General features: G+C 34.8%; 1 protein-coding gene across 5 annotated transcripts in view; it reads left to right on the forward strand.

Annotated features, from left to right (window-relative positions):
- Positions 1-26,390, forward strand: part of KHDRBS2 (KH RNA binding domain containing, signal transduction associated 2) — a 342,378-nt gene that overhangs the window by 56,035 nt on the left and 259,953 nt on the right. For all 5 annotated transcript variants that reach the window (XR_016464481.1, XR_016464482.1, XR_016464483.1 and 2 more), the window contains exon 2: positions 874-1,001. Coding sequence is in view for 2 of the 5 variants with exons in the window: in XM_090136217.1 (XP_089992343.1) it covers positions 874-1,001 (128 nt within the window). In the remaining 3 variants the exon portion in view is untranslated. The remainder of the gene's footprint in view (positions 1-873; positions 1,002-26,390) is intronic.

Consider the following 26,390-nt stretch of genomic DNA (forward strand, 5'->3'; position numbering starts at 1 on the left):
GATGTTAAATAAAATAAGCTTTTACATGTGTTACACACTGCTATCGGTGTGTTTCTAATTCCTGTGCCTGCTCTGCTGGCCATGAAAATGCACGTTTTTCAGACCCACAACTGTCCCTTTAAGTCATTTATTAACTCATTATAAGCATTGCCATTTCCTTCTTGTCAATTGTGACACTGCTGCAAATGCAACTTTTTATATAGTACCATACTATCAGAGAACTACAATACCACATTTGATATTCTTTGCAGGGTAGTAAATTTGATTGATATTCTTCTCCTTTACTTAAAGGGCTTCAAAAATTAAAAAGTTTGTGTGAAAACACTCAAAACTATCTAACCTGAGTATATTTTGGAGCTGCTTTTGTAAATCCTATCAAATGTTCTACACATAATTGCTGTTATTTTGTATAATTATTACTTTTGCAGTCCTTCAGTGAAAAACTGTTTTGTACAAGAGTTATTTCTTAATTTACTTTGAACAACTTCAAAATATTTCTTTAGTGCTTTAGTGCTCTTCCTTAATTTTAGCCTTTGAAACTTGACTAATTCTGGCAGGTCACGTTTACAAAATAGCATCAAGCTGTGATGATGTGATCCTCTTTAAAATATTGATTGCTTGAATCATAAGCTTCATCTTTTCCTGTTCCTACTGTGATCATTTGGAGTCAATTTCAGCTGGAAAAGAATTAATCATAGTACAAACCATGAGCTACCACCTATGCCTCTCAATACTGGTAATAGTCCAGGTTTTTTCAAAGTTAACAGTGCATGTCATGTGAGTGCAAAATCTATATTATGATGTAGAAGTTTAAAGTTTCTGAGAATGACAAATGTCATGTCACTGATTGCTTTCCTTTTCCATTATTTTCAGAAATTGAAAAATTTCAGGGTTCTGAAAGCAAGAAGGAAGATGAGGAAAAGAAGTACCTTGATGTTATCAGCAACAAGAACATAAAGTTGTCAGAGAGAGTTCTGATCCCTGTCAAACAATACCCAAAGGTACTGTAAATATAGTCTAACACTTCTAAAATCTTTCTCAATAGATTACTGAAAAAGCCATGCATTTAATAGCTTTTTATTGTCTCTCACTGTGTAGGCTTCAAGATATTTGAATAATTAGAAATAATGCTTCTGTCTGAATGTATCTGTTATTAGATATTGAATGATCTAATTTCTGTCTGAGGACCTCTCAGAAAAGCTATGAGATACATTTGAATATTTTTTTTACTTCAGTTGGGTTTTTGGAGGTAGACCGTAGGAAAAGCACTGAATTGTTTTCTCACAGAAGCCTTTTCTTTATAATGACAAGAGGCTGTAGTTTTAGAAAAGAAAAGACTAATTCAGAAAAAAATATTCTCACAAAATGAAGAAAAAATGTTCAGTAACTCTAAAAAGTTAATTTGTGTTAATTTATCTATGCCATATGAAGTTGTAAAAGATAAAGTAGCAAGACTTCTGCAAGCTATGAATTTGAGAATGTCTGTGCCTTTTATTAAAAATACTTTGCTCATGTTGTTTTGTTCTGACTGTTATGTATTGAGACAAAAAAGAAGAGAGTTTTCTTTGCAAAAGAACCTGAAATTAAACTGTTTGAAGGTTTTTTAATTTCCTATACTTTTATGTAAAACGTTGTAAATCATTTCATCTTTACAAGAAAATATGAGCGTATGAAGAAAATATAGTTTTATTTATACAGCTTTTTATTTTACCCAATCACTTGTTGTAATGGTATTCAAACTGAAATGGTAGGCATCTCCATTTGTCTCTAGAGTGTTTTTTTCTTTCTGATTTATTATCACGTGGTATTTGGTTCACATTAGCCATGATTGTACTTTCAGGCTTTTGCTTTATATTTTCATCAGTGATAGCAATAAATTACTATGGTTAAAAAGTCTACCAAATAAAATGAAAGGTATTAAAAAAAAAAAATTCAGTGATTCTAGCTGTCATTTATCTCCTGACTAGTGAATAAAAAACTGAGATAATGTAATCATCCAAATTGTAAAGATCTTAGAAATGCATACAGCGCTTTAGGGAGTTACTTTCTTGCTGCTTAGCTTGAGGTACTTTGCCTGGAGTTGTAGTATTTTGTATAAATGCTATAGATGACCTGAAGTTCTTAATAAAAAATATAATAGTTCTGTAACAATAACGTAATAATTATTCAGAATATTATTTTATGAAGATAGCAGAAATAAAGACAAACTACTTAAAAGACAATTGCAATAATCTATCCAATATATTCCCTGAATATTATTACGTTAAAATTATTTTAATTAACTCATTATATTAATAGGTATTAAAGCATATAAAGTATTTCCTCAAGTTTTGAGCCGTTAAACAGAAGAACCCCACAATAGTGCAATGGAAATGAAATTCTTTCAGTAATGCAAAATACAGTCTTGGAAAGTTTTTATGGTTGATTTTCTAGCAACGTTCTATGTTCAGAATGGAATAATTCTCAGAACTGCAGGTTTCCTGCCATCCTTCAAGGATTAGATTTGAAATTTGTATCAAGCTGCTGATTGCTGTAGTCTTGTCCTTTCTTGATGAGTTGTAAACATAAGGACAGTCAAAATTGGTACATAGTGGTTGTGGGAGATTGCTTTATAAACATCCACAAACAGTAAAAATTAGGTGAAAAAAAGACATTAATTTTATATATTTAGCAAAGCATGGTAAAGGGCAGCTAATCATACTTTTGCTTTATAAACAGTTCAGTCTGAGAGGTGCTTATATTTGAAAGAGCATCAGTTTAAATTATTAATTTATTCTTTGCTGATGAGCTTTACTGGACAGTGCTCAAAGAGCAGGATATGTTAATCTGGAAGAATTGTCTAAGAGTGTACAAATTTTGGAAAAAAAAAATAAACTGACCAGTTAAAAAGAAAAGTTGTTTCAAATTATTTACAACCTCTTTAGTCTTTTTAGGAACAACATCATTCCTTTAAAGACATTTGTTTTTACTATGGCTACATGAAGCAATAGAAATTGCTCAAGGAGCCCTTGGTCTGGAGGCTTAGGATGCTGTCTATGTTAAGTTGCAGTGGGGGTAGATCCCTTTTGTGACAGCTTTAGAAGCAGAGGCAGCATTTTAAGCTTTAAGTGAGAATTAAATTGAACACAGAAGGCTTTCAGTAGCTAAACCACTCTTGAAATTGCAGAATAGGTATTATAAAATTGTCTCTATTGAAGTGTCTACACTTTGATTTGTGAAATTGCTGTTGCAGACAACAGAAAAATAGAATCAAAGCCTGTTATTAGCAACGGGGTTATCTCTTAAGTTACCAGATCTGTTAAAGATATGTCTTTCTTGTTTTCCTTCTTACACGCTCCTCAATGCAGCAGATATTTTTAATAACTTCAAAATTCTTTCAGAAACAGGAGTGTAGTATCTTTGTATTTTTCCTGTCCCATCCTGTCATTTATTTTTTTTATATAAGCATTCCATCTAAGACAGACCAACAAAAATGCTCAGAAGAAAATTTATTACTGAGTTCTCCATTTTTCAACTTTTTTTTAACTGTTCAATATAAAGCTCGTGCAGGGTTGTTCATAAAAAATTTACCATTAATCAGTTGTATGTCATATATCCAATAAATCAATTGTGGAAAAAAGTGAGTTATTTCTAAAAGGAAAGAAAGAAAAATCAGAAGTGATCTTGTTGCTGAAAAACAGAAGCCACAATTTAGAAATTTGACGTATAGCTTTTTCATTTGCAAGCCAACTTGAAATTAGAGTCTCCCTTTTCTATAAGGGCTTCGGGTTAAAACACCTAAACAGATGCAATTTATACCTTCAGTTATTATCATGGAAGTTACCGTTGGACTCCTATGATCATATGAAGAAAAAAATTACAACAGAGGTGTTCCAGGGTACTGCCTCATTAACTCATAAAACCACTATGGTTCAATATGAAGGAACTTAAGCCTACATAGGTTGGTTTTTCTTAGAATGGTTTCTGTGATGCAGAGTTGCAAACTGAAAGACACAGCCTCTTAGCAGGCCAATTAAGCCTCTTCCCTGCACAGAGGCAGCAGCCCAGTTATCTGGCAATTGTCTGAGAAATTGGCTATCTTCAGCTGAGCTTCCCAACTTCTGGTGACTTCATTTTGGAAGCTTAACTATCACTTCGAGGAAAAAAAAATAGAATCAAACCCTTACCCCCTTGAAGGACTGCTGACGTCCTTCTTTAGGGTGAATGTTTCTGGTGAAGAAAGTTAAGCTAATCTTAAGAAAAACTGCAAGTTTAGTTTAATTCCAGATTCTTTATTCTTTGTTTTAGCTATCTTATGAAAGTTCCTAGAATGATTGGACTGGTCACGTTTCTTCTTTATCAAATGTAAACTGTTTACGTGGTACACAACGTGTCACATGACACTTCTCTTGAAATTAAATGCATTTGTTCAGTTGAAATCTTGTAATGTATTTTGATCTCTGTGATATTAAAGCAGAATCCACAGGTGATGTACACAACAAAGTACAGCATCTTGAATATATATTAAACTTAAGAGTGGATCTCTCCACTGAAAACTTTCTTATATGGCATTCAAATCAGACCTTGGATGAAGTAGCTATTTGCAGGATTAGAAAGCTGGTTTTGTAATTTTCCTCTTTCTAATAAATTTAGCAGAAGTTAATGGGATTATTTTGTTTGTTTTCAGAGATCCTGAAGAGATTGTAAATAATTTGAATGAACTTGAACACAGACTATATTAATGCAAGTGTTGTCCATGTAACAGCTGTAAAGCAGCCATCAACATTTGGGCAGTTGTTTTGCAATTCTGTCAAGGATATAATTCATTAAATGAAGTTAAATGCTACTCAGTAACTTGAAGCATTTCTTTTTCACACGTATTTTAAATATCCTTCCCCTTTTTATGCTGTGTAGATCAGATTAAAATTACAAGTAAGAGACTGTCTGAAAAAGAATAGCAGAAAATTCTCAGGATGAAAAGAAGCCTGAGCTGAATTTTGAATTTTCCATTGTATCTGATTAATCAACCATTATTCCAATTGATTAATGACTGTGTTTTATTGTGTATCAATTCTACATTAAAAATATACAATAACCCCTCCTCCCCCCCCAAAAAAAAAAAAAAAAAGGATTAATTTAGAGACTTCTAGCAGGGGCAGTTCTGTGAATATTCCTCTCCCCCAAAATTAAAATAATTTACTTTCTTTTTATTCTTTCACTTTTATTTCATATAAAGAGACAAAAGCTCTGATGTTGCTGTTTGGCCTAAAGAGTAAAAAGGAATCAGTAGGAGAAAGACTCTCGTTAATGAGGAGAAAGTGGAAAAGGATAGTCATGACTGAGACAGAGAGAAGCAAACAGTATGGAAGATAAGATAAAGTTCAATTCACAGATTGAATTACTGTATGTGCAGTCTGTTTCATTACATGGGAAAATGGCAAGGAAAATAAATATATAATAGGAGATAGAAAAGAAGAAGGTGAAGTGACTGAACTTAAAGCAAAACAAAAAACAAAACAACAACAAAAAAAAACAAACAGTTCATTACTGCATCAAAAGAATGGTTAGGAGTGAGGATGAGGAGCCAGTCTGAGCTAGATTCTCTGGCAAGTAGCTACCTATATAGACATCTGCTGCTAAACAAATGGTAATTTTCCAACAAATTTGATGTAATTTGTTTATTTTGTTTCTGTATACAAAGGCTTTTGAGAAATCATGATCTATTCTTTTTCTCTTGGCATGAATTTGTGAATTATTTTTAAGTATGAAACAAACTGTAGACTATTTTGTGATAAAAATGATTAAGCAAAGAGAAAAAAAAAAAACCTCAAGATAATTCAGTGGTCCACCAGTATTTTCAAATATGTATTTTTCTCTGTTTAGATCAGTTGTCTGTTTGGTCTGGTCATATACTGTTCTCTTAAGTTCAATTCACCCAAGTGTGTGGTTTCAAAAGGCATATGACTGGAGAAGCTTAGTACACCTAAACATTTCTGATCACACTCAGCAGTTCTGTGATACAGATTTTTATTATTTAGCTACCAGTCATTTGGTTTTCTTTCTTGTGAACGTAATCCAATTACTTTATGGAAAACATACTTAAGGAGCTTGTGCAACTTGATCTGCAAATTTGTTTATTCCTACACTTTAATAATTTAAGACTGTGTTTAAAACCTTAGTTTTGTGTGGCACTTAATATGGAAGTTCTTCTTCGGAAGCTTGGCCAGTGCAAGTTAATTTAAAGTGATGTTGATTTTTGGAGAAATACTGCCCCTTTTGTGCTTGGCTTCAGCTCAGCTGGATTTCAGTGTCTAGCAGATGGCTCCCTTTGTTCATTATTTTTACTGAAAGTGTGGACAAAGGGATAATTCCAAAAAAATAAACGGTAAGCACAGTAATAAATCTGTGTAAAGTAAATTTAAATATAGATTTGTGTATTTTGCTTCTTGTTCAGGAAGAAATAGTGATATGAATATCCAATGGATGGTCAAAAAAATTATAAAAATTTGGAGGAGAATGGGACGTGGGCTGTCAGTTCAGTGAGTAGCCAGGGCATCAAACTCTGTTTTTACTGTTGTAATGAAATGAGGGCCTTGTTGGTGTGTAAGTAAAACTTAGTCTGTCACTCAATCTTGGGGAGAGCAGGCAGAGGGGATCTATATTTTTAATAAAAATAAATGGAACTAAGTGAGTAACTACAGAAAGGGAATTTTTAACTTCTACCTGCATTTTTTTTCCTTTGTAAAACAAGAAAAGCCTATATATGTGTATATGTATATAGAAGGATGCTAGAATTTAGATTGATTCTAAAGTAAATAAGTCATGCTTGCTAATTTTTTCAAATGAATTCTTTGAGGAGAAACCTGAATAATGCAAGGCAGAAAGTAATTAGTTCAGATAAAGTGTATTTCACTTAAGTTGCTGCTATGAATAGTTGTTTAAGTAAAGATGCTTTCACCCTATCTGTTCAAAGCTCTGCCAGCTCATGATGAAATAAACAGGCAGGTTTACAACAGAATGTACAACAGAAAACTTTATACTGATGGGATGTGGGAGAGGATCCAAGTTCCTTTAAATAAAAAAAAAAAATTGGCCATAATTTTAATTTTCATATTCATTTTGATTTTCATATTCAGTGTAACAGTCACCCATAATCTTTGATTCATACAGCACCAAGAGTAACGGAGAGGAAAAATTTTGTACTTAGTCTGGAATTTAGTAGTATTTGATGCCTTCATTAAGTGTTTGATTTCTGGATTCACTGATTATACAAAAAAATATTTTAGAAAATTACAATTTCTAACCAAACAAAGAGTTTAGCTTCTTGTAAACATAGTATTTACTTCAAATAATTTCCATATGAACTATCCAGTTAATTATGAAATAATTATGAAAAGTGAAATATATTGTGAAGACTTGAGCAGAGAAGAAGAATAAACAGTATCTTCATTTTTTTTCCTCAATATCTTTCAGAAGATAGAACCTCTCAAAACGCATTCCACAGCACCAAAGTTTTCTTTTGACTTTGATGTAACTCTATTACTCAGTACAATTTTTCAGTGTTTGACTGTACTCAAAAATCAAAATAAGAATCTTCTGTTGTGCACATAATTATAAAAGGCATTCAGAAAATTTGGAAGAATACTTTAGTTCTACTTTCAGTAAAATACATGGATAAAACATCATGTATGCAGTTTTCCTTTCTGTCTTGCTTATTTGCGACCTTTCATCCGTCTGTTTTTATTTTTCTGTCAGGGATGAGCACTGCTTTAGTATTTTCAGGACCTCTGTCTGTCTTGCAAATTTCTTCAGAGTACACGAAGTAGCTTGATTTAAATAGGTTCCCATTTTTGCTAGTGACTTGTTTTCAGAACATTAATGTTGATGTCAGCCCCCACTACATTAGCTAACCTCTGTCAAGGAGAAAAAAAATTTGCTCAGTATGGATCTCCTTAGAAATTGCTTAATAAAATTGTTCCTTACTATTCTAGACAATGTCACAGAGTTTTACCTCTCTTCATTTCAGTTAACCATCTGTGGCTATATAAATTTTTAGCACCAGTTAAAGTGGCGGTAACATTTTTGTGCAACTTGTTTGTAATTTTTCCAATATTAATTACTTAAGAACTTTTGTCCCTCTTTGAGAATGTGATTGTTAATTATTAACAGGATTCATTTCCTTTTTTTTTTTTTATACCCAAATATATAACTCAGTCTCCAGGTTTTACTATTTTCTGACATACAATCATATAATCATAGAATAGCTTAGGAAGGGACCTTAAACTGCATCTAGTTCCATCCACCTGCCATGGGCAGGGCTGCCACTCAGCAGATCAATCTGCCCAGGGACTCATTCAGCGTGGCCTTGAACACCTCCAAGGATGGGGCATCCATAGCTTCTCTGAGCAACCTATTCCAGCCTCTGAGTAGAGTTTCCTCCTAACATCTAATATAAATCTACCCTCTTCTAGTTTAAAGCCAAATGTTCTGTCACTACAAAAAAGTTCTATTGCTACACTCCCAAATAAAGCCTCTCCCTAACTTTCTTATTATCACCTCTTACGTACTGAAAAAACCCAGTTAGGTCTCCCCACAGCCTTACTGCAGACTTCTCCATTTTTTCCATGAATCCATCCTTATGGATGGAATACAAACAACCTGTAACTACTCACCAGTAGAAGCAGAGGTTCTGTAGACTGCTAAACTATCAAAACCCTTGTTTATCAAAACCTGCTTAAAGAATAAATATGATTCATGACACCTTTTGCATAAATTAAGTTTGAGTGTTGGCAGGAATTCAGACTGTGTTAAGAGACAGTTATAATCATGAGCATAGGTTCACATTAATGATATGCAGACTGTGCCTTACTGATTTAATGAACAGATGTGCCTCACTAATAAGTAAGAATATTTGGGGCTTTGTTTGCAACTAGAGCAGTTTTCTTTGTTTCTTCCTGTGCTATTCCCGCTATTTGTATTAATTGATATTTTTGGTCTGACATCTCTCTTCAGTATTGTACGTGTAAATTCAGTGTTTTCAGTGGATTCAGCTTTTGGAAATGGAGGGCAGTTCAGCAGATCTGTTGGTGATCGGTTATAGGAAACGGAATTTTATTTTCTCACTTCCAATCTTTGTTGCTGTATAAGGACAAAAAAAGCAAGCAGCAAAAATTAAGTATTGTCTTTAAATGCAATGAATCAGATCTAGTAAAGTTGTTTTTCTTACATTCATTTTTCAGATTGGGCCTGTGCTCTGGGAGAAGGACAAAGCAAGCTATGATTTAGGACAAGATTTATCAAAACACTATTGATCTCACTAGGGCCAGAACTAAGCTAATAATGCCAATTGGTCAAAATGATCACCTACTGTATTCAGTTATGGATGACCTTGTCATTTCCTTGTTTTTTTTTTGTCTAGCTTTTAAGAGGATGAGTTACCAGTTCCATGAGTACTTATAACATTGAATATCTTAAATTTGTAGAGTAACAGTAAATACTTTATGATAAACTAGTTCTTTTGATATACATTATCTTCTTTTTCTGCAAAATGGTTTTAACCTGTCTCTTGTGAACATATTTGCCTTAGTTTCATTTATTTACAGTAAATTATATATATTAAAGTTAACCATTCCTTGAAAACAGAATAATGTGGACACTGTGGATCAAATGTGGATGCTGCTATGGTGTGATGTACATTAAAGAATTTTTTTCTGCATACTTTCTAGTGCTAAGACTTAGGAGTACTTGTCCGTGGTAATGTTTTTAGACTCCACAATGTTCTATAATGTAGTCTTCATTCTTTACTACATTGAACTGTTAGAAATAATGCTTTAAATTTGATGTTACCTTGTTGAGTAAGATGAGAGTCTGCTTGCAAGTACATAAATACATGCCTTTATTTTGAATAGCTCTTATAGATTAGAAATAATAGGTTCTTTCTTCTCTCTGAGTCAGAACTATTCCCATCTTTAAGGTTGATACTTGAATTCATTTTTATGCTATGTAAGTTAAGTTGTAAATATTCTTTCTAGTTAGCACTTAAAGTCGCACGTTCTGTTTAGTAGAACAGGAAGTCTTTCTCATGTTCTTTTATTCCATTACTATCAGCTATTAAATGCATGAGGAAGTATTAAAAGATTTAGAGCAACTGATGTCAAAATACAAGAGAATGGCTGAGGTTGTCAGGGACTTCTGGATCTGTCTGACCCAACTAAGAACTGAGTGCCCAGGGCCACATCCAGGTAGATTTTAGAGATCACAGAGGAGGAGACTCCACAGCCTCTCTGGGCAACATATGTCACTGCTTTGTCACCTGCACAGTGCACAGGAAAAAAACAAATGTTAGTCTTGTAATTTTGATAAAATAGGAGACTATAGGATAAAGTTTTATATGAGATTCTTTCCATTCCACTCATAGAATGGAAAGAGTAGAAAGAACCATAGTGTTATTCAGGAACTGTTGTGTTTCTATGGCTTGGAACTGGGAAAGGAAAATGCTACAAAGCTTACCTTTCTGCCTTACTATTTTTTTTTTTTCCCAATAAACGCTGCAATTAACCGTGCTGGGTTTTTGTTTTGTTTCTCTTTTCTAAAGGAGGGGTTCCAACAGCTTTTATTTAGAATAGGTGAGGCATATAACAAAGATGTTTCCACCTACCTCTACTGAGCTTATAACCCTATTATCAACAAATGCAACGTTGCCTATTGCAACAAATAGGCAATGTTAAGGCAAATACTATCACTAATAAATACTCTTTCTGTATGAAATAGTATGGTGCTATGTAGCACATAGAGCATGATTACACACCATTTGCTCACTAATAACTGGTTTCCAAGTTAATAGACCATCTAGCCTCTGATGAGATAAAATGTTTATTGTTTATGTCAACTCATCAATAGAGAAATTAGTCTTCTTCAGCCACTTATTTTTAACTAAGGAAAATTGTTAGACTAGAACAATGCTCAATAAAACATTAAAAAAAAAAAAAAAATTACAGGATATAGAGAATCATTCAGTAATTATAATGAACCTGTTTATTAGAATTTAAGAGAATTTAGTTTTGAATGAGCTATTCCTCCCTTGTTTATTGGGAAACAACTTGCCAGTACCAGATAGCCCAAACACACTTGCTTCTGAAAGAGGAGACGTTTACTGCTTTTACTGGCAAGGCACCTGTTCTATCTCTTTTTCTCTTTCTTTTAACTATTGATTTTTTGATTGAGAATGCACTTTGGAAAAAATAAAATTATTAACAGAAATAAGCTGTAAAACTAGCTCAATTACTCACTTAGGTACTAGTTACTCTAGTCTCCTAGTTTTAATGCAGGGCTAAAGTGGATCTAGTATAATTTTATGACATTTTATGCCCTATCCCAACAGGATGCGAGACGGTGTATTTTGCTTTGCTGGTTTCCAGACTTGAGAGTCTTCATTCTCAAATACGTTCAGTGAATTTACCCTGTTGCTTAAAATAATTAACTGAAGTGTGAATCTGCAGGTTTCCACCAGAAAGTATATCATATTTTTTCTAGATAAACATGGCGACATATGAAACTGACATATGACTATTTTTTAAAGCTTTGTTTCATATCCAGTGTTCATAAGTCTTTTATTAATCATAATAATGGATATCTTTTTCCACAGAAGCCTTAATTCTTTCATAGAAATCCTTAATTTCATGTCTGATATGAAGATATTGAAGATGATTTGTAAATACAGCAACATTTATCTCCAAAGTTTGCAAAATTTTTAAATTTCACTTTTAAATGCAAGAATTTCAAATATTTTATGAGCCTTGTATTTCTGCATCATAGACCATTACCACGTAAAATGTTTCCTTTCATCACAAGTTGCTTGGAGCTTATACCACGTAACAGAAGAGTTAGAAAATTTCAAAGTAAAATTTAAGCCACGTTCTAGAAAATGTCAATACTGAAGCTATTGACTGCTGTGTTGCATGTTCCTGTTAAAGCAGCGAAGTTATGTAGGGCATAGTTATAAACCCCTGAAATTAAGGGGTTCATTAAGTAAGCGCTGATGCTAACAGAATTCTGAAGGCATGAGTAGTGTCACTATAATTAGCTTAGAGCTGGTATGGATCACGTTTTAGTATTCTTTCAGCCTCTGCAAGAATAGATGATTTATTTCTTTCAGGCATAACTACATTTGTCACTTTTTTTGAGATGGCAGAAATCATACTAGCAGAAAAAGGCAAGATGACTTTTAGAGCACTTAGCAACATTTTGTTTGTAATATCATTAGCAGGAATAGATGAGGGGGGAAAAAGTGGAAAACAGTGCTTTCTATTTTTCAAATAATGTCTTTGTCTTCTCTCACTCCCTCCCTATCCTCCCCCCTTTTTTTTTTCTTGAAATAGTCTGTAGAGCGATGGGAACAAAAATTGTGTTACCGCATGGATATATGTGAAGAATAGGATGCAGGGAAATCTCTAAAAATCCTCCAATAATTATGCCCTTAGTAAAAAGGGAAATTTCCATGGTTTTGGAGGTGTTTTTGTCTTGGGTACTAGTCACTGTACCACACCATGTCTCCCTAAAAAGACATGTTTTGGTAGTTGTACTTAGGATCAGCCTCACAGTTCAATTTCATTGACTCGTTTGTCTGTTTTGCCTTCAGGGTTTGCCTGCAGGGGCACAGATAGGTGTGCATCTGTGCTTTACAGTGCAGGATTTGTCTGCCTAGTAAGCAAGTTGACATCAATCTATGCTAGAATGAAAGTGCTAACTTTGTGGTCCAAATGAGGAGTATGTAAGTTGGGAAAGGAATGATGACGGGGCAATCAACTTGCCCATTTGCAGCCAACACAAAGTAATTGCACACACAAAGCCAACAAAAATACTCTAGCTGCAGTAGATTCGAGTTCAGTAAGGACTGATTAATTGAACAACTGCAAATACAGATTTCTGATTAGGCAAGTCAACTTCAATGCTTTTGTACCTTCACTGTTTACAGTAAATAGATAGTGAAATTAGAGGTAGGGTAGGTATGGCCAAAAGTGCCAAAGCTGTTGCATTCTTAGAAGTACTCTTTATTCTGTCCAGAAAATGTTACTAGAGATTTACTCTATACAGATACCTGGCATATGGTCCAAAGAAATCAAGAATGAAAGTTGTTTTTTTCTCCCACTGTCAAAAGACAGCAGTCAATGTAGGGAGGCGTGAACTAATGAAAGAGATTCCAGTATAAAAAGAGCTTATTGTATGAGTAGTTGAAGAGACTTGGTTACTTGTCTATAACAGCTGGCAAGAGAAAACTGCCCAAGAAATCACTTTTCATAGCACGTATTCAGTGTAGCAAAGTAACAAGTCCATATTTAAATAAAATATGAGTTTTTTTATTACTATTTCTGATGTATCAAGAGTATTGTAATTTCAAAATGCTTATTTATTCAGACAAGAAAATGAATACTAATAACATAAGGTATCTATACGTACAAGTTTTCAGCTGCAAATGAGATAATAAGAGATGAATTAACTGGTACCACAGAGAAAGATAGTTATGTTCTGGGGTACAAGATTCAGAAGTCATTTCTTGATAACAGTCTGACTTTGAATTTATCACTGAGTAAAGTGATCGATCATTAAAGCTTTTTGGAAACTATAAAAATTTCTGCAAGTGCATTTCCCTTTCATGCTTATCAGATTTCCACTGGAATAAGTCCCTGCAATCCAGTCAGAGAGGGAAGAAAAAGGAGAGGAGGAAAGATGGACAGGGTGAGTGTAAGAAATGAAGGGTGGTTCATGAGATGATTTGATTTTATTCCACAAAAACAATGAAATTGTAAATAATTGTAAACAATTGAAATTTGAGTAAATGAAAACTGGGAGGCACAAAGAATGTGGAGCAGAGATGTAATGTCATCCCTCACTTCAGCTATTGATTGCATCAGATGTTAAAGGCTCATTTGTGCCAAGAAGCCAAAACTCTGCTCGAGGGGTACAGTTTTGGGAAGGATTGTGTTAAATGCAAGATCTCACTGGAAAACCTTTAGATGTGCACAAACAGCATTAACATTCCTCACGTTCCTGTGTAAAACATTCCATCCTGTAATAAGAGGGATAAGATAACTCCTGACTGCTGCAGACAGTGCATTCAGTTTCCTGATCTACAAAGATTTTTATCTGTGATCTGAAGGATGTATGGATTTACACTCACAAAAGAGAGAGTTTGACCACCTTTTAGTATCAACAACTAAATTTCTAAATATTTAACAGATGGAAAATGTTTCCTTATTTTCTTATATTGTGGGAATGGTATCCACAAAATATATTACCGTGGGCGATGAGGTCCTGTGGAAATATTTCTAAGGAGAGCAGGGCTTTAATTTACTGCTTGAAGTGATCCCATCTCAATTATGCCCCCTTCATCCCCCCAAAAACCACATATCTACAAACTCTATGATATACACAGAGGGATTAGAGGGAGGTATCTTTATCTCAGTAAATCCAGAGCATTTGTATATGTTGGAGATGAGCTGGATTAAAATGCTGCTTCATCCTTGTGAGGCTAGAAGCTTACCTAATGAAGAAAGACTCAAATAGGCAGGACAATTTATTTCATCCTGAACATTCATGTGTAAAAAGATTTCTTAAAAGCACCGGCTTGTCTTTTTTGGCTAGAAAGCAGACAATTTCAGCTCTAAGGTTGGATGAAATTAAACTACCTGAGGAAAGGGTAATTTCTCTACTCTTGAAAGTATCAGCCAATTATAGAAGTGGATCAGAAACATTGGAAGCCACTGGAAAAGGCTTTCTCAATCAGTTGTTTTTCTAGAGATATTCTTTTGAAGGTGCTAGCTCTGTTTGCTTGTCACTTCTTATTCCTTGAGAGAAACGGTTTTATTCCCTGGTGTTTGCACATGTTCTTAAGGCAATAAATACATCATACATCCACCTTTTTTTTGTACGACACAAAAAATCTCCAAAATACCATTCTTTGTATTTGGAATATGGGCACAAGGGCAGAACAAATTATGCGAATGTTCCAAGAAAGATCAGAAGCTTATATTCAATAGCAGAGGTCCAGATGAGGTTATTAATACTCATGTGTTTTCACACCATCTTCCCTCCCAAGACAGCCACTGAAATGGATCCTCTGTCTCAGGCTGTTGGATAGTGTCATCAGCTGAAATTTAAATATTTGTTGCTTCTTCATAAATCAACTAAGCAATTTATTTTGACTTGAAGCAATATTTTTTCTGCCATAGACTATACACGTCTTAATCAACATGTAATTGAAATAATTGATTTACCTCTTTTGGAAGAGTGGCTGTTCTTAAAGTCTGCCAGTTTTTAATTCATGCCAGCTGAAGAGACAAAGTGGCCACGTGGCTTAGAATACTCTCCACATCTCTTCAGAGAAGGCTGCGAAGTGACCTCTTTGCGGCCTTCCAGTATGTAAAGGAAGCCTATGAACAGGAGGGCCAACTCTCTGAAAGGTTAGATAATGGCAGGACAAGGGGAAATGGTTTTAAGTTGAGGGAGGGAAGATTTAGGTTGGATGTCAGGGGAAGTTCTTTACAAAGAGAGTGGTGAGGTGCTGGAACAGGCTGCCCAGAGAGGTTGTGGATGCCCCATCCCTACAGGTGTTCAAGGGGCCCTGGGCAGCCTGGTCTTACATTAGATATGGAGGTTGGCAGCCCTGCCTATGGCAGAGGTGTTGGAACTTGATGATCCTTGAGGTCCCTGCCAACCTGGACCATTCTATGATTCTTCACAAATAGCAGAGAACATACTCAGGGACTACTGTAAATTTCAGAGAAGCTATATTTATCACAGACAAATGACTGACTTTAAATGTAGTAATTACAGAAAGTCATATCAATAGGAAAACATTTCATTTTTTTTTAAATGCTGCTTTCTGTTATACAGTAAAATAAAAATATATTCCAGTAATTTTAAACAAAATTGTGTACAGTAATTACAGTAAACATTCTCAGAAAATTGCAATAATCTTGTGATGTGCTTTTTCTTTTCTTTCCCACACTGTGCTGTCCCTATCTATTCCATTTTCTTTTTCTTTTATAAATGGAAAGTAATGATACTTTCACACATTATAAATAATACCTATATTTTATAGAACTACAAAAGAATACAATACTGTTGCTTTTAATTAAATTGCCTTTCTTGCAATGTGATAGAAGATACTGAAAACCAAATATGTGTTACTTAAAGCAGGTATGATTTGCAGAATGCATTTTGTAGAGACTATATAAATGCTGCATAAATTATGCTAACAGATCTTCATGAGAGAACCAGTTTAGTCCTGTCCTGAATCATTAACTCTAATCACACTAGTCTATATGGTTTTACAGTAGGATAGATTCTTTTTTCTAAAGGATATATGCTCCCCAGTTTTTATTGTAGAACCAAATGGTTTTACCCCTGGAAAGCTGGTTTGTCATCAGCTCCCCATCTTATCTTTAGAAAGGCCTATATTTGTCTTTTTCTTGTGACAGGGAGAAAATAAAACACCATTTTGCTTGGAGAGGGTACTTTCCCCCTGTAGGATGACAGGAATAAAGTGATGGAATGTAGAAGAAGTTAGGAATAAAGTGATGGAATGTAGAAGAAGTTAATTCAAGTGTTTAACAGACATGGATTAGCTGTATTACAACTGCTACAACCAGGCTTGAAATAGACTGAGAGCATTTTAGAGATCTTTTGTAATTCAAGTTACTGTGTTGTGGCACCAGTGGTTCTCATGTCTGGACTCGGTTTGTTCTGTTGGTTGCTATTAACTTCATGTAGGAGGAATACCCTTTTAGTCTTCGTTTCTCAATAGTAGTGAGTTAGATATTGCAGTTTCAGGTAGGTTTTTTTTGTTGCTGTTTTTAAATGTGCATAGACTATGTATGCTCAGCAGCTTTGAGGTACTCTGAGCAACAAAGGAAGCGTTTTCCACTAAATCAGTGATTCTTTTGCCAGCTGACCATAATCAGACGCACTACATTCGTCATTGTGCTTCTGTTTTTTTACAGGTATTGATTACATCTGAACTATTTGTATTTTTACTGATATTTGGATATCTAGCGTTCAGAAACTTCTGTTTCATTTATCATGTCGGATTTGTAATATATAATGCTTAGTATACGAAATAGTAACCCTGTAGGCATCTATTTGTAAATGAAGACTACATTTATGTCATACAATGCAGAGGCAAGTAAATTATGAGAAGTTTACTACAGCAAAGCTTACTTTTTACTTTGACAGAATGAGATCTCTCTGAAGGAACAGATTTCAGTCTGAAGTGACATTAAAATAACAAGCTCTTATGTATTGATATGACAGCTTGAGATTAAAAGTTTAAAGCCAATGTTAGGATTTTACGATTTTAATACTTGGACGAAGCATATCAACAGGAGGGAGAATGGCTGTTTACAAAGGTGGAGAGTGATAGGTCAAGGGGGAATGGTTTTAAACTAAGACGGGGGAGGTTTAAGTTAGACATTAGGAAGAAGTTTTTCACTCATAGGATGGTGAGGCACTGGAACAGGTTGCCCAAGGAGGTTGTGGATGCCCCATCCCTGGAGGCATTCAAGGCCAGGCTGGAAGTGGCTCTGGGCAGCCTGGTCTGGTGGTTGGCAACCCTGCACATAGCAGGGGAGGTTGAAACTTGATTATCATTGTGGTCCTTTTCAACCCAGGCCATTCTATGATTCTATGATCCGCTAGTTAGTTTTACTGAAGACAGTGGGACTACTGATAGGATTAATAAATATAAGTTTTTTTTCTTTTCCATAAGTCATTCACTTACATAAAGGAAAGTAAAACAAACAAACAAACAAAAAAACCTATAGAGTCTGCTGTGTTTGATAAATATCTGCATAATTTGCTTTCCCAAAGTCATGCACATTAAGTTACTGTTTGAGCTTATCATCAGCATCTTCTCGTCAGTAGTTAATTTCAGCCTGGAAAAAAATAGCTGTAGCAGCAAGGCCTTAATTCTTGTACCTTGAATAACTTGAAATCTGTTGAAAAATACTATCTCTAGCATGAATAAGTAAATTAAAATTGATTTTTTCTTCCTTCAGCATACCTTTTTCATTTTCTGAACAATTGTCTCTGTCATACTTTTAAAACTAGGAAAATAAAAAAGAAAATCCAGTCTATTTCAGTCAGTACTGTGGCTATATTTTACAGATATGTCAAATATCAAATATTCTTTCAGGATTTGAATGGTGAAAATATACAGAATCTGATTCAATAACATACAACTTTACTTTTATTCATTTTAACATTAGTTGGTCTCTGGAGTCTATTAGTTACTCAAGAAACAAGCTAAGATGAAGTTGGAGGTTTATCAGCAGAACTATGGCTTGTAATGAAAAACAGCAAGTGTAGAACTCAGGAGATACTGTAATGTTAACTATTTCTTTTGGCCTTCAGGCAATTTTCAATTAAACTTTTTCTCTAATGTGCATTATTACTCTGTCATGTATCTTCTAGGGAGAATGAGATACTTTGTTTTGATGGGATACTACTCACTGACACATCCTAAATGTTTTTCCCCGGTAGAAGAAGGAACATTTACTGGAACTTGCAGAGAAACAGCAGTGATAGTACTGCCAGCAATTCCTAACTAACTTAGCAGCATGACTAAGTAGAGTGTGGTGGTCTTAAATGAAAAGTTGGTTTCTCATTCTAGAGAGAGGATAAAAAGCTGAACAAGGAACAAAAAAGGTATTGTGCAATTTTTCTTTACAGAATACAGAAAGCCAATGGTTATTTGGAAACTTCTAGGATTTCTTTTTTTCAGAGCGTGGTTAGAAGGTGTAGTAGATTACACGTGAATTCTTATTACTCTGTTATTCTGGCATCCAGTATATTTATCAAATTTTAAATGAAATTTCCAACACAGGAAGTTTAAGGTCATCATTTGACATATATCTTCTGTTAATTTGGAAAACAGTGAAATGTGGTGGTTGTTATATCCATTTGTAGCAGTGTAGAGCGATTTCAGTAGTCTTTGGAATAAATACATAGAAGATGATACACATTTTTCAACTAGGTCTGACATTCAACTTCATGAATTAGAAAGACTCTATTAATCATGGGGTGATAGAGTTGCATACATTGTACTTATCATTCTTGTAAGAGTGAGTTGTCGCTTGTTAATGTTTTGAGGAAATGCATAGTAATTACACAGCACAAATAAGTCAAGAAAGTTAAAAAAAAAAAAAACCAAAAAAAAACCCTAATAAATAGTTAACTTGTAGAGAAGCTTTAATGCTTTTCCCTAACTTTATATTAACACTTTACAAGTAACAATGTGGGCAAGTCATGAATGCTATTTCTTAATTCAAAAGTAACAGGTAATTCTACTGCCTGGAAACAATTTAAGGTAACTATATATACTTGATGCAGTATAACCCATACAGTCTACAGAACAAAAAGCATATGAACTCTGTGCAGCAAGAAACAGAAATAGTGTTTTCAACTAATCATTATTAGTACAGATTATCACTTGCTCAATATCACCTTATTTACTCCCTAGAATCCACAGGCTATGTTTATAGCCAGAGCATGGGGTGGGACAAAACTAAGGGTATTTATCAAAATGCTAACATTTGACTATACATGATGTTAGAATGGAGAATGCAGTATCTGTACTTCTGGGTCAGTACTTTCAACTATGAGCTTACTTTTATGCCTCTTGAAGCAAGCAGAAGTCATTGCTGCCAGACTACCATTCTGATAGGCAAATGATTTAAAAAAAAAAAAAAAAAACAGTTGATTTTTAATAATGTTAATATCTTTTTTACTAAAAGTAATGGATTAGAAAGCTTGGTTTGTGCTCTCCATCCAGACTTACTGTGTACAAATGTACACACAGTTACTGGGGATTCCTGATCATGTTACCTATGCCTTTAGATCTTGCTTGCTATTCTTTAAACAATGGAAAAAAACATTCAAATCCTTACTCTTAATGATCAGTTGCATAAATTAATTTCTAGCAATTTCTTCTCCTGTTCTTTGTACCTCTGCTTTCACTTTTTTCCTCTGAAGTTGCATTGAAATTTCGTTCAACAAATTTTACTAGTGGATGTTGCTTTCTTGTAAACATTGGAAGCAATCTTAAAACATTAACTGAAATAATTCTAGAACCTTATCTTTCTACGCTACTCAGCCTATCCAGTCAGAGGATCACAGGCTGGACACTTGACTAAGTTTAAAGGAACAACGAACGTTTAAATGGGGAGCTATCTGTTAAATTTGTGAAATACATCCTTAGGTCTTAAGGTCTTATGGATCCTTGGATTTAGGCTCGTTTTTAAATCTTTCTTTTTTCAAAGTTTCTTCTCTAAAGCTATTGTTCATGCTATTGCATTCTGCAAACAGAAGAACAGTAATACAAAAGTTGCTCTGAAAGTAATGCCCCCTATTTTATTATGTTGGCCCATGACATTAGAAGCGGATGTTGGTGATATGGCAGTAGAGATTGAACATTCATGCAAATATTCCATTACATTTTGTTGCTGTGTGACAGATGGCAGCAGAGGGACTGTCTGAAAAATGTCATCTGGCATGGAAGTGCATATGAAGGAAAGGTGTGGAACTGAATTCCTCCGTGAGGAAAAAATGGCACTCATTGACATTCATTGACATTTGCTGAACGTTTATATAGAGTCCAAACAGTAGATGTGAGCACAGTGAGGTGGTGGTGGTGTGTTTCAGCAGTGACAGCAGGTCATTTTTGCTGGTGCAGATTTTTACAAGCATGGCATAAAGGCACTTGTTCGTGGCTGGTGATAACGATGGTGACCATGTTGAAAAATAGTATTTTGTAGATGAGAATTTGCTCTATCAAAACATGCTATTATGCTCTTTGTATCTGTTATAGTTTCCATGGAAATTAATAAAAGACATTACTTTTGGAGCAATATTTATTTTTTAATTCTATTCCCTTTTTCATTGTTGTTTTTCTTAAACTCTTAAAAGCATTGAAGCACCCTAGTAAATTTTTTTTCTTAGATGTATGACAGGATACTCTGTAAAGCTACATTCCATAAAAATAGACAACATCTAAAATTTACGGATGATATGTAAGTAATCAGAAGTATTTGCTCTTTTCTCTTTTAATTATTTAAAGCTAACTTATAACTTATGTGTTATAAAAGCAGCCTTCCTAACCCCAATTTAATATCACTATACACTGTAAGTCAGAAGTCATCAACATTTACAGCAGGGTGGCCTTTAGAGCTGAAAACAGATCCACTACAAAATGGAGAACTAAAATGAGATCCAGCAGTGCTGGCAATATCATCTTCATAGTTATTTTATATCTAATTTAAGTCTTCATACAGGTTATCTTTTTTGAGATCTTTTGTTTTGTCTGCTGTCTCTGGAGCATACTGTGGCTTTATGGTCTTTCCTGCTACGATTGAGGTCTACTGTGCTGTGCTGGGGACTGTTTTGTGTTTTTTTTTGGTGTGTGTGGTAGAAATAGAAATATTTTGGGTTGCTCTACATTATGCTTGCTGTCATACTCTATGATCCCCAATGGTCCTTCTTAGTTCAATGTGACTACAAAAGCTCCTCCTGTATTTTCCCCTAATTTGTTAGGTAAATCCAGAACTGGAAATTGAAAATCAGCATTTTCCTCTCACAAGTTTTTTTTGTTGTCTTTATGTGGAGCCAGCTGTAAGCATCTGACTTGCATGAATTTTCACATGAAAAGGAAGCAGCAATTCTTTAGAACACATCAGGTAGTTGCATTTCTGCAACCCTCTGGGAGCAGCCATACATCTTCACCTGCCACTGACTACTGCACATGCCATTCTTTATCTAGTAAGAAATTAATTATGAGAACAATTTTTGAGACCATGAACTGGAGTTCAGTTGGAGCTGAAATTATAAATTATATATGATGAGAAATACATAATTAAAATGTAATTAATTACTTTTTATCATCTGTCTTGTGTTACAGGACATACAAACCAAAGCAACAATCATTCTCTCTGGGACAGAGCAGCTGAGAGTTAACCACTGCAAGTCTCTGTCTAATGCTGCAGATAGTTCTGTGCTCCTGCTTAGTGTAGCTCAGCTTACTGTTTGCTGATGCTGCTCCTGGAAAGCAGCTGCTACAGATTGTGACCGCTTTTTTTGGGTTGTTAGGTGTCTGTAGCTATGTCTTCGGGGTTTGTAGGTGTCTAAAGTGATCAATATATAGTGTGCTATTGATTTCAGGAAGTTAATATCCTGCTTCCTCAGATACATTTGCAAATCTGCAAGTTGCCTGTCTGTATCTATGTGGAGGAGGTTGCACTTGCAAAATACACCTTTTTAAAGCCGTGCCTTGCATGAAAAATGCAAATTCAAGTGCAGATGCAATCCCAATCATCGCAAGGGTACTGCTTTCCTCTTGGCTTCTTGTTAACTGTAAAGATTTACAGAAACCAGGCTGCGTAGCAGATGTTTCTTTTATGCTTGCTGTATTCATTATAGAGCTCAAATGATGTGTATTTGTTTTGTTCATTTTTTTGTAGGTTGCACAACACTTGCCTTTGTCCTCCCATCAGGTTCAGATAGAACCTGCTTATCCCTGTATAATGCCTAAGTCTTTTTTTGTCTGTGGTATTCAAATCTATTTCCTGACAATATATGTAGTGTTTCTATGTATGATCTGAGCACCTTCATTCAAGTATGCTTTCCCTTTCTGTGGAAATTTAAAAAATAATTGTAATAAAAATGCACTGTAACAGAAAGTAGAAAAGAGTATTTTGGATAACCTTTCAATAGGAGCTGACACTAGAGATTCTGCAAGTGAGTTCTTTTCTGTAGTAGCTACAGATAGTAAATTACAGAAAAAGGAATTTCTTTATTGATGGACATAGGTGTGTGTATACTGATAGTCAAACAATATAAATCTTTTTTCCCAGCTCACCTCCAGTGTTGTTTCACTATAGTATTTTATGTATCCTCTGCTAGGGAACTATATTTCTAATTTTCAGTAGCACTGATCATACAGCCCTTTAGTGACCTCTTACAGTATGTCACTGGGTTTGCCATTCTCAAACCATTAAGAGATTCCCATCTTTTTTCCTCCTTGCCATTTCCTCACATCCCTTATCTTTTTCTTCACACAGACATTTGTCACCACTGAATTATTCAAAAGTCTGCCTCCCACTCACATACAAATGAAACTGAATAAATTAGGAAGTTAAGTATTTACTATCAGAATGTCATTTTGTTTGAAACGATTCTCTTCAAAATTCATCTTCATTTTTAAAAAGAAACTAGAATTATCTAGTAAGTAGAGCCCTTACAAAGATTTCTACTGTTTCTACGGTTTCTATGTTAAAAAAATTAAAATATACGTTGGATAATGTATTAGCCCCAATTACAGAATCTGTGAAGACCATTAGGTTAGTATCACGTGCAGCTCATCCCTGGGACTCTGAAGCTTCCCCTCAGATCCTACTTTCTCCTTGACCTACTCCTGCTGTGCCAGATTACCTACTAAAACATGGTAATTCTTTCATTCAGGCATGTGGCAAATCCTGAGGATTATGTCCTCCAAGCACTGGTGTTTTACGTATAGGCAGTAAATGTCCGCTACATAGGTCAGTGTTAACAGTCTGCTTTCAGTGATGCTAACTTCCTAAATTCATTAGAAGTGCTGACATTTATTCACTTAAAGCATGGGAATTTGATTAAATTGGAGCACAAGGCCTATGAGGAGTGGTGGAGGGAGCTGGGATTGTTGAGTCTGGAGAAGAGGAGGCTCAGGGGAGGCATTTTTGCTTTCTACAACTACCGGAAGGGAGGTTGTGGTGAGGTGGGAGTTGGCCTCTTCTGTCATGTAACTAGGGATAGGACTAGAGGGAATGGCCTCAAGTTGTTCAGGGGAGATTCAGGTTGGACATTAGGAACTACTTTTTCTTCAAGAGAGCAGACAGCTGGACAGGGCTGCTCAGAGAGGTGGTGGAGTCACCGTTCCTGGAGGTGTTCAAGGAGCATTTAGATGTTAAACTAAGGGATGTGGTTTGGTGGGAAATGTTGATGATAGGTGGAGGATTGGACTGGATGATCTTAGAGTCCTTTTCCAGCTGTAACGATTCTATGAAATGTGATGGAAAAAATTTATATGCACAATAACTGCAAATAATTAATGAAATAAAATCTATATTTTCAGATTTATTAGTAAAAAATTCTTTCAGAAATGAACTATCAAAAGCATTTTAAAATGCAAGCGACATACTTACATAAGAGAACAGTTGTATCTAATTCATAAATATTCAAGATATTAACTTGTTTACTTTTGTAAGTGCCTGCTCTATTTATTCATATGACATGAATGCTGCTTTATTGCTAAACGTACATCAATTCAAAAGAATCAAAAAAGCAAAGTATGTATTGTGCAGGTGGGGTTGGTTACTGTAATATAGCAGGTATTTATTATTTCTTTGTTCTGATTTTACCTTTAGTTTTATTTAATGTAGATAGTGCAATATGTGCAATGAGCCTGTGTTTGTACACGACATTCTAATGAATGGCTAGTCTTAAATTTTTTACAAAATTGTTTTTATATTACAAAATGGAATACTATTGCTTCATCTTTCCATGTGAAAGAGAAAAGTTTGTCTTCTGTACACTTACTGTCCAAGTGATTTATGCATATAGGCAAGGGAAACATCAGATTTCTATGTTGTCCCTGCAGTATAGCCCTCATAGTCTAGCAGATAATTTAATATCTATTTTTCTGCAACCTCACTAGACCAGTTTGTTAGGAAAGTGTGGATAAAACTGTATTATCAGAAGGAGACTTTTAATACAAAAGGACAGAAATCTACAATCAAAATTCATGACAAAGGTCAGACTGGGGGGAGCTGTTAATTCTCCCCAGTTTTCCATTGTTTAATTTGTCTGGATTTTTTTCTTGTTTTTTTTCTTCTTCTTTTTCCTTTAAGTCCATAGTGATTTAAAAATGTGGTTTGGACAAGCTATGCTCTCACAAGGTAAAAGAAAAAAAAAAACAAAAGTAAAAACTGAAACTTTTTCTTCTAACTTTAGAGTGAATAGAGGAAAAAAAAAAGCCTTTGAATTTGTGCATAAGATTTCAATATGATTTATTCTTCATCAGTTTGTTACAGTTCTGGGAAAAGTAATGATTATATTGTTTTAATAGGAAGTAATTTCTGGGTTGGAGATTCGAATAACAGCATACTTCATTCAGTCAAACCTTATGGCCTTATAAGGAATCAATATATCCAAGATCTCAAGCAGGGTTAGCAATGACTTTTAAAGACTTATTGTTGCAGTAACAGCATATTTGTGGAGATAATAAGGAGCCATATGCCACTTCTGAACTGTACCTGCAGTTTGCATTGATGTCTCCTCAGGATGTACTTGGGTGGGTGTAGTCTACGTACACGCTGAAACTGAGGTCAACCAAAATTATGTTTCTGGCTCAGTGCTCCATAAAGATTTTGAGATTAAAAGATTCCTGTCTTTCTAAGCAGAGCAAAAAATTGACTGTAATGGATATTGTACTTGGTAGAGAGAAGCCATTACCATGAATTCCTCATTCTCTGAGCAGTTTCATGGTCACACAGCTTGCGGTTCCTGCTTTCTAAGCCTGTTAAAATAATACACTTTCTCCCATGCAGACTAATCTATAGAACAGTTACTAACCTTGCAATTTCTATCTCTTTTTTCATATGTTTCTAGAAACCTCTTTTAGATTGACCTATTCTCTTCTTAATTACATCAAATATATTATATTTTCATTTTGAGATTTGAAGGTGCATGTGATATGCTCAACGCATATTATAAGAGTAGCTTCATTTATTTTTAAACCTAGGAAGATTTGTTGACAAGTAGTCTGTCACATTCTGTCATTTTGTAGAAATTATCCTTCTGTGTAATGATTCCTTGTGGGTACAGGAGAATGAATGCAGATGCAGGACAGGTCTACAAAATGTTTGGCCCATCTGTATAAACTTTTCCACTGAGATTGTTCTTCTGTTGTTCCATCTGAATTCTTCATGCCTTCATTACCTTTCTACACGGTTTTCTGTTTCAGCGGATATTGTAATTGAGAGAAACTAAATGAACCCCCCACTATCCCCATTTGTTTTTTAGGCAAGATAACCACTTATACAACTTTCTGTCCAATTTTGGTCAGTGAAGCATTTTACTGGTTCTGATTAGTCCCACAGAGTTGGAGCATCCTCATCTTGTCAGTTCAGAAGAGCCATTAAGGCCTGTGTAAGCTGTGATGATGCATGAGCTAGGGATATGTAAATTCCCTGTTAGCGAATGCATTCTTCATCCTGTCAGTTTTTTGCTACCCGCTGTTAACTCTGTAGGTAAACAAGTGTAGCTGATAGAGGGAAAAATATAGAAAGCAGATTGCTTGTAAAGTAGCAGAGGTGATCCTTACATGT

This window comes from Phasianus colchicus, chromosome 2 (genome assembly GCF_987193195.1).
Source record: "Phasianus colchicus chromosome 2, bPhaCol1.hap1.1, whole genome shotgun sequence".
NCBI classification, from domain to species: Eukaryota; Metazoa; Chordata; class Aves; order Galliformes; family Phasianidae; genus Phasianus; species Phasianus colchicus.